The following is a 9,861-nucleotide window of genomic DNA, read 5'->3' as shown; positions in this document are numbered from 1 at the left end:
CATCTTGCCTGATAGGATATTTTATTGGGATGTTATTTCTGTCTCTGTCCGCTGGTATTCTTCCCGTCCTCTTGCCGGGAGAGAGCCTGGTTTTGCCCTTGGCTTGGCTAAAGGCAGCAGTTTGTCCATAGCCGGGTTCAGGCCTCTCCTGGCTCTGGGCTTCCAAAAACCACAGCTCCTGAAAGCAGAGAGGATGGCAAGTCTCAAGGTTTAAACAGCTGACATGACCAGAAGGAAGATGAGAAGCTCTCCAGGCCTGGAGATCCTCCGGGGACTCAAGTTATGGTGGAATCGCTCACGGTGCTGCAGGGAGGTGGCAGGACCTGAGGGCATCAGTGTCTGATGCACTGAGGAAGGCAGAGAGCAGTCTGCCAAAGGCCAGCACTGGACCTTGGAGCTGCTGGAATCAAGGGACCTTGTGAGCTTGGGGAATGAGCAGATGTGATGTGAAGAGCAGAAGACCTGTATGTTTGGGGCTGTTTGCTCTCTTTGAGCAGGGACCAGACCCCCAGTCAGGATGGGGATTGAATTTCCCCAGCTCTACAGGATGATCCCTCAGAGCATGTTGAAGTAGTTTTAAAGTGTCAGTGAAAGATGTGTGTTTCAGCCATGTCTAAAAATGAAATTTACAAGCATTATTCATTTATGAAGAGATCGTTTGTGTGCAGAATGTGGACTGTGTGGGGAGAAGACAGACGAGGGCTCGGGGGGTCAACTGATGCTCATTTCATCAGCCCAGGCAAGAGCTGAGAGTGATGACAGCTGTGGGCTACAGAATAGACGCCTGATGGAAGCTTCCACGGCTCCCTTGTTCATGTGATGGGTCGCTCTGCTTCTTGTCCTCAGGTACTGAATAAAGTGCCAGGCTTTGAGGCTCTGTGCTGATCAGGGGAAGCTCTGCTTGGTATGTAGCCAGGAAATAACTGGTGTGTCTGGTGAGGCGGTTGATAGGTTTGTCAAGCTGGTGAAGACATGTTTACTGCATGAGTAAGTGACTTAGTGTGAGAAGGGAGGGGGGATTGTTGAAGGAGTAGCAATAGGTAGGAATAATTACTGGATCATGGTAGTTCTAGTTTTAATTTTTGAGGAACCTCCATACTGTTTTCCAGAGTGGTTGCACCAGCTTGCGTTCCCACCAGCAGTGGAGGAGGTTCCCCTTTCTTTGCATCCTCACCAACCTATGTTTATAGCAGCATTATTTACAACAGCCAAATTATGGAAGAAGCCTAAGTGTCCACTGACTGATGAATGGATGAAGATGTGGTATATACACAATGGAATATTATTGAGCCAGGAGAAAGAATGACATCTCGCCATTTGCAACAACGTGGATGTTGCTAGAGAGTATTATGCTAAGTGAAATAAGTCAGTCAGAGAAAGTCGAATACCGTATGATTTCACTCATATGTGGATTTTAAGAAACAAAACACATGAACAAATAAAATAAGAGACAAACAAAAGACAGACTCTTAAATGTAGAGAACACACTGGTGGTCATCAGAGGGAAGTTGGGCCGGGGGATGGGGAAATAGGTGATGGGGATTAAGAGCACACTTGTCGGGACAAGCACTGAGTAATGCATAGAAATACTGAATCATTATATTGTACACCTGAAACTAATATAACATTGTATGTTAATTATAATTGAATATAAAAAAAAAGGAAGGTAAAATGGATCAGAAGAGAAGGGAAAGAGCATCCCAGGCTACAATTAGGGGACACCTCAAACAGAAAACATCAGTTGTGAAAAAGAGAAGCCAGAAATACAGGCAGTGGTTAGATCATGCAAGGTCTTTAGGCCAAATCAAGGAGGCTGAAATCCCATCCTAAGATCATCAAGAATCCATGAGAATTATAGTATGAAATAATCATAAGTTCATTTTTTAAAAAAACCCTTTCCTCCAACTCCTGAATAGAGAATGAACTGTTTGAGGACAATAGTAGATTCAGAAAACAGGTTGAGAGAGGGTTGCACTCATCGAGCTCATGGGTGCTGGTGGTTGGCACTGGGGTGATGGTGGTGAAGGGGCAGGGGGAGGCTGGCTAGGTTGGGCCCGTTAGCAGGTTGCAGGGCAGTGTGGGGTCACGGAGAGAAGGAAGCCTCTAACGGGGGAAGGAGGAAATGCTAGCAGTGTTGTTGACTAACTCGGGGAACCAGGAGGCTGGCCAGGGTTTACAGGCTTGGATTATGAGTTAGGCATTGCACACGCCATCTTCAAAGGTCCTTCAGACACCCAGTGACGTGAGGCCAGCTGGAATCTGTACCTGGAGCTGTTGACTTAAAGCTGGTGGAGGTCACCAGGATCAGTAAAGTGGAGAGGGAAAGATGATGGAAGATCTTACCTTTCTGACAATGTTCATCTGTCTTGGATAATTATGAACTTATCTCCTTATTCCGTTACACAATAGGGTTATTTTCAGTGTAGCTTGGTCTAGTAATTTGCTCACACCACGAGTTTGACGCAACAGGTGTTTCCTCGACTCTCCTAAGTGCTAAGTATGCCCTTGAGAGAGCAAGTCCATGCAGGGAGCAGCGAGCATGTGCGCTCGTAGAAAACGGGATTTAAAGTTCCTTATCATTTCCCATATGTAATACCTCCTACCAGAATACTTTAAACTTCTGATTGATGGACATTTTTCTTTTCCTCAGCCCCCTCCAATATCACAGTGTCTTTGTCACTCTTGTCCTCGACGTCTATACATCTCCTGCTGACTTGTGGGTTGTCACGACACAAGGCAGAACATTTTAAGTAAAGGAAGCATTATTTATCATAAACCTGCATTTTCCTTTTCACACGTGCTTAGTTGGAATCATTTGCAGCTCTCAGTGGGAACATTGTTCAGCACGGATCACACAAGGATAGAAGAGAGGATACGTAGTCAAAAGCAGCATTTTATCAATAATATATTGGTCAATCCACCCAGGCTAACTGCTGCCCCCTCCCCAGGACCTCCATAAGACTTGCTCATTTAAGTTTTATCCCTTCTTTGTTCAAGTCAAAACAAAACAAACAAACAAACAAAATGATTGTGTTGTTAAAAGAATGCAGTGTGAGGGGCACCTGGGTGGCTCAGTTGGTTAAGCATCTGCCTTAGGTTCAGGTCATGATCCCAGGGCTCTGGGATCGAGCCCCATGTCAGGATCCCTGCTCAGTGGGGAATCTGCTTCTCCCTCTCCCTCTGCTGCTCCCCCATGCTTGTGGCCCCAAATAATAAATAAATAAAATCTTAAAAAAACAGGAATGCAATGTGAAAAGCCAATGCATGGTAAAATATAAGAATTTCTGTGTCCATGTACTGATACAATAGAAAGATGTCACATCAGCTTGAGGAGAGCAGAGAAAATGTGTAACTTTACAGTATGAGAACAAGAGAAAGGCTCCAAGTACAAAAGGATTAAAGCCAATACTCAGATTACATAGGTGGCTGTCAGACCATAGGGATTTGGAGACCAAAACAGATACCCGCATCTATTTTATAGACAGATAAGTGAATGCATTTGTCATGTTATTGCTCTACTCCATGTCTCCTGCAGGAACCACAGTCCCAGCCCTTCTGAACAGCACCTCCAACCAGCTCTATCTGCATTTCCAGTCTGATATTAGTGTGGCAGCTGCTGGCTTTCACCTGGAATACAAAAGTAAGGTCAACTCTTTCTGCATCCAGCTTCCATTGTTATACTGAGTACCTTTCTGAATGGAAACAAAGTCCACACCCTCATTACATAGGAAAATAGTATTGTTCTAAAACTACTTTAAAAGTTGCATGAAAGTGGGTCATACAAAATCTCTCTCTATGAAATATTTATTGTAAAAAGCAAACGAATGAGGACATGCAGATGTTAGTATCTGGAATAATTGGATAGATGCAGATGTTAGTTCCTAGAATAATTGTTCAAAAGCACAAAGCTTAACCATTTGTACGATTCCTGTTTTTTTTTGTGAGTGATAGCAAATGTTCATATTAACGTCCCGAAACCTAGAAAATCATAATTTCCAAACAGATTATGGTCATAGGCCTTTCCACTTCTAGACTCCAAGGCTGTCAGCACAGAATACCACTGAGCTCACAGCTTTGTGTATTATTCATTCTAATTGGAAGAAGGTATCGTGAAGGAGACACTAACCTTTTAAAAATGAATGTGCAAGTGAGTTAATAGTCTGATAAATGGGTTGACAAAGGTCAAATTCACAAATCTTCTTTGGCGTTTGATTATGCAGGTAAACCTTGTAAAAATGAAATAAGAATTTCCAATGAGAGTCAGATTTATTTTAGGACATGTTTTCAAGCACTAAAAATGCTTAATGTTGATATTCATCTTCTTTAATAAGCAGTTGCAAATAAGAAAATACATGGATAAGCTTTAATAAGTGATCTTTTGAATTGAGATAAACAGTTTGCTGAGATGTAAATGCATGCATGTTTTTGATAGGCCAGGTTTCCAGCTGATGATAAATATTCTGAACCAGACAGAAACCACAGGGCTGTTTCCCATTTCAGTTAAATTCCCCTACTTATTACAGGCATTTGTATGCAAGTTTATTCCAATTTATTTGAATAGGACTACTTTGGTGACAGTATAAAATGATGCTGTAGATGTTATTTATGTAGGAAATGTCTAGAAAAAAATCTGCTACTTTGATACATTTTGTGAACATCTGTAGATAGGAAACTATCAACCTTATTTATGATAGTGTTAATAAATTCACTAATATTTTTAGCAATGTTAGAACTCATGAATGCTCTTCTATCTTTCCCTCAAACTTATCTTGCAGATTCGGGCTTTTCACTCACTTCTTATAAAAAGGTGTTAGTGAAATAATTAGTCCTCAGTTACTATTACATAAAATTACAGCTGCAACAATATAATTATCTACTTTCTACTTTATTCCCAACCAATATACTTCATTAAAAGAGAAAGACTAAGATATTTCTCACCGAAATGAATCTTGTTTAAAAATCCAAGGCCTTGTTTCATTACTTAATGTATTTATTTTTTAGTTGCCCAAACATAATGCTTTGTTTTCATTTGCTCACATTTGTTCTGAGTGATTGTTTTTTGATGCTAACACCACTCTGATCCCTCCCGTGTCGTTCATGTCCTTCCAATCTCCGGTGTATTTAAAAGCACTCATTTCTCAGTTCTAATTCCTTGGGCCAGAGTTCAAAATACTGGTCATATAAAGGGTTTGTAGAATTAATCTCATTAAGGCCAACATCAAACAGAAGAAGGACCGTTGAATTAGGCTGCCAAAAGATTGTCTCATATTTTTAATCTGTTGACATATTTTTCCATCTACCTTAAAATATGTGCTGTCGATCTGTAAGCCTCTAAATTCAGATTTGTCACTAAAATTGATATCAATGAAATAATAAGAAAAAGGACCAAAACACATACTCTATGCCAGGTCCTGCTTTAAACATGTTACAGCTCCTTACTCAATTGTCCTCAAAAAACCCTAGTTTGGAGGTATGGCCAGTGCTTAAAGGAGGAAGAACATAGCCCATAGTCACACTGCTAGTGACCCACAGAATGTGAGACACTTCATCACGAAGGCCCTTGACTGAACTCTATGCTAGGATCCGAACTGTCCTGTCCGAAAGGCAGCATGCAGTGCTCTGTTTTACGAATGATGACGCCGAGGTTCATGAGCAGGTGGATAATCCATGGAAGATAGAGGAGCTTGTGAATCTGTTTGTCCCTAAAACCAGAACTGCTATGGCTGATCCACACCTGCTTCTGTCTGAGGACTTTCACTTTTCTCATTGGGAAGTAAACACTAGGCTCTGGTAAATATCCCAGTCCATCGTTCCAGATGAGCACTGATAGGAATTTCCCAATCAGAAAACAAACATTTTTACGTTTGGGATGAATTATCAAATTTTATTTTATTTTTTATAAAATTTATTTATTTATTTTTAAAGATTTTATTTATTTATTTGACAGAGAGAGACAGTGAGAGAGGGAACACAAGCAGGGGGAGTGGGAGAGGGAGAAGCAGGCTTCCCGCGGAGCAGGGAGCCCAATGCGGGGCCTGATCCCAGGACCCTGGGATCATGAGCTGAGCCGAAGGCAGACGCTTAATGACTGAGCCACCCAGGCGCCCCTGAATTATAAAATTTTAATGATCGCAAAAGCAATTCCAAGAAGGCCTGATCCAGTATGTATGATCTAGGTTCTCTGCATGATCTGGGTAAAAACTCAAAAGATCAGCATCACTGAATGCTTTGTGTGTTCTCGAAGCCAGCAGTCCTTCTAATCTGAATGGGAAGTTGGATACAGTTACATGGGGTCACCCTTGCTCTGGGCTCTTTTCTTCAGAGAGAATACCAAAATGGAACAAAAAAAACAAACAGATATCATGAAACCTTACAGATGTACGTAGACAATAATATACTGGTTGACCCTGGAAATTAGAAAATCTGCACTAAGGGTATGTAGCATATGAACTTGCTCCTGGCAGCTATCCTTGAACTCAACACGAAAAGAGCAGAGAATGTTTTATATATTGGAATATCTATTGTTGATTGATATATATAAGTCATATATGTCAATATATCAGTTAACCAGGGTTTATTGATTTCAGTGGGATTTGGTGGAAGAAGAGGTAATAAGATTGAAGCCATATGCCCTATCGGAACCTTTCTTTTTGTCTGATTTGTATTTTGTTGATTCTCCCCTTTCCCTGCCAGCTTTTGCTTTAACTGAATATTTTTATTGCTTCAATTTATCTCCAGTATGGGCTGATTAGATAAAACTTAAAAAATATAGTGCTCTGCCGAGAGTTTAAAAGATACATCTTTAGTATTTTAGCACCTTCAAATGATACTATGGCCTTTCATGTAAAAGAGCCTTACAAGTGTGTATTTCTAGTATCTGCTTTCCATCCCTTATGTTATTCGTTGTCTTACATTTTATTTTTATAAGCTATAAAGCCCACAAAACATTTTTACTACTTTTGGTTTTTACGTTCCTACTACTTTACTACAACAGTGATCTTTTAGACTGAATAGAAAATAAAAATAAATCTCTTATATTTACCTTTGTTTTTAGCATCTTTGGAACTCTTTATGTCTCTGGGTCAATCCAAGTTTCTGTCCGAGGACCTTTCTTTCGCCTTTCGTGTAGTGCAGGTCTGCTGGCAACAAATTCTCCGTTTTTGCTTTTTTTAAAAAAGTCATTATTTCACCTTCATTTTTTGAAAGATGTTTTGCTGGGTACAGAAGTCTGGGTTGAAATTTTCTTCATTTTCAGTATGTTAGATGTCACTCCCTTGTCTTCTCACTTCTTAGTTGATGATGAGAAGTAACCTGTTGTTTCCTGTATCTGTAGACATGTGTATGTCCCTTCTCTCTGGCTTGCTGCAACATTTTATCTTTGTGTTTTATTTCAGCAGGTTAATTATGGTGTGTCTAGGGCTGACTGTATGTGCGTACTCAATATGCTCTGACATCTTCTGTTAGTCACAAACAAATCTCAGCCACATTGCCATCCCAAATATTGACTTTGCCTCACCTCTTTTGGCTTCTTCTGGGACTCCAATTACATGTACGTTAGACTGTGTGACATCATTTCATACTTCTTGGTGCTCACTTCTGTTTTATTCACTCTTTTCTCCTTGTGTTCTCGTTTGTATGATTGCTATTAACCCTTTTGCAGATTCACTGAATCCTTCCCCGATGGTGTCACATCAACTAATGAGCCCATTAGAAGAATTCTTCATCTCTGATATTGTGGGTCCCCCAACTAGAATTTTCTTTTGACTTTTTCTATAATTATTGCCTCTCTACAATCATTACTCCATCTGTTCATGCATGCGACCTGTCTCCCTAGATTCTTTAACATATTTTTCATAGTTACTTTAATATTCCCATCTAATATCTCCATTCTTGGAGTATGTTCTGCATCTGGCTTTGTCACTTTCTCTGGACAAAGGGTTGCTTTTTCTTGCTTTTTTGTGTGTGTCTCAAAATGCTTTACTAAACCTGGACACCTTGAGTAGAATGGTGGAGAATGCTTTTCATAATACGTACACCTGGGGATGGGCACAGCACTGTTGGTAAGCTACTGAGTCCCTGCGGGCCCCGGGTGAGCTGGTTTGAGTCCTGTTGTTCTGGTTTCTTCCAGCGCCCTCCAGATTCCCCCTGTTGTGAGCTGCCAGCACCATGTGCTGAATTCCAGAGACTTTTCTCAGGGTCAGTACTCCACCTTGGTTTCCAGTCATCCCTAAACATGTTTTCAGAAGACGGGGTCGCCCTGCAAACTCTCTCCCATTACCCATCACTCTGTGCTGGGCTCATGCCAGCCTCAGGGCTCTGCTGCCGTTCTCTTCCAGCCAAAGCCAGACCCCGAGAGTCTGCACGTGGGGGTGATGTGCGCTCAGCATCCCCACCCTCCCTCCCAAGGCCTTCTAATTCTACCTGTTGTCTGTCTTCAGGGGGGACTTCCTGCCTGTCCCCAGTGCCAGGAGACCATTATCTTGGAATCCGTAGAGGATACTAAATTCGTGCCGGTTTTCCTGCCACACCCTGGATACAGATCTTCCTTTTTTATCCACCCTTCTCCAAGCTGCAATGCCTCTTTGCCTGTGCCCTGGAGGTTACAGATTTTGCTGCCCCTCCCCTAGGAGTTTAACACTTCTATTGCCTATAAGTGATGGGTTCAGGGAAGCATGTGATATTTCATACCCTTCTCTCCATAGAAAAACTATCTGGGGGGCTCCCTCCAGGCTCCTGCTGTGCTCCCAACATTTCTGACAATCACCTGTGGAAGGAAGGGCAGACTCCCCTCTCTCTGGGTCCTTGAGCTATTTGGGCCCCATGCCTGGCCTTCAGTAGTTTGCCAAGAGGTTACCTGGTTTGTTTTGTTCTTTCCTAAGTGTGAGTGTTGGTTGCCTTTGTCCTGTATTCTGTCACAGAGATGGTTTCCACGTCCTGTATCTCCTGGAATGGGCTTATTCTTCTTTGGAATTGCTGTCAGCTAGTACCTGCAACCTCATCCCATGGATGAGTTCAAGAAAAGTTATGGAAAAAAAAAAAAAGAAAAGAAAAGTTATGACTTTTTGGTTTAGATTTTTCTCATTGTAAAACTGAAAGCAATGCTTTACTTTTCAGGTTTCTATATCCCATGTGGAAGTGGAAATCTTTTTATGGGTTTCCCCTCATTCAAAGATAAATATATAAATACCAAAATTATTGTTTTTTAACAACTTTTTTTTTAAGATTTTATTTATTGTTAGAGAGAGAGTGTGAGTGAGCACGACCAAGGGGAGCGTCACGCAGAGGGAGAAGCAGACTCTCTGCTGAGCAGGGAACCCACTGTGGGACTAGATCCCAGGACCCTGGGATCATGACCTGAGCTGAAGGCAGACACTTAACCAAATGAACCACCCAGGTGTCCCACCAAAATTATTTTTTTAGGTTAGCCATGAAGAAGCTTTTCTTGAATGCTCATTTTTAAAAGAAATTATCCATCTATATCATCCATGTAGCACACACACAATTGTAACATAGTAATATAGGATTCATCATAACTATGAAAAAATTCAGAGACATTTACAGATAAATTATGGAATTAAATTTAATATATTTACATTACAAATATATTATTAACAGAGTAAGTCCATCTAATTCAGAACTGTTCTCCATTTAGAAATTTCTTGAATAGAAACTATTCTGATCTTTATATATAACTGTGTTTGCTTAATAATCATATTTTTCATGATTAAAATCTCTGTTAAGGGGCACCTGAGTAGCTCGGTCAGGTAAGCCTCCAACTCTTGATTTCAGCACAGGTCATGATCTCAGGATCGTGATATCAAGCCCCACATCAGGCTCCACACTGGTCATAGGTAGAGTCTG

General features: G+C 41.1%; 1 protein-coding gene across 1 annotated transcript in view; it reads left to right on the top strand.

The window, feature by feature from the left end:
• The window catches only part of CSMD1 (CUB and Sushi multiple domains 1), a 347,261-nt gene that overhangs the window by 170,553 nt on the left and 166,847 nt on the right, over positions 1 to 9,861 (top strand). The window contains exon 25 of the mRNA XM_081812881.1: positions 3,536 to 3,640. Coding sequence (XP_081669007.1) covers positions 3,536 to 3,640 — 105 coding nt within the window. The remainder of the gene's footprint in view (positions 1 to 3,535; positions 3,641 to 9,861) is intronic.

Source organism: Leptonychotes weddellii, chromosome 2 (genome assembly GCF_054177405.1).
Source record: "Leptonychotes weddellii isolate Sample4059 chromosome 2, ASM5417740v2, whole genome shotgun sequence".
Lineage (NCBI taxonomy): Eukaryota > Metazoa > Chordata > Mammalia > Carnivora > Phocidae > Leptonychotes > Leptonychotes weddellii.
Note: the sequence above shows the minus strand (reverse complement) of the source record. Positions and strands in the feature narration are given on the sequence as shown.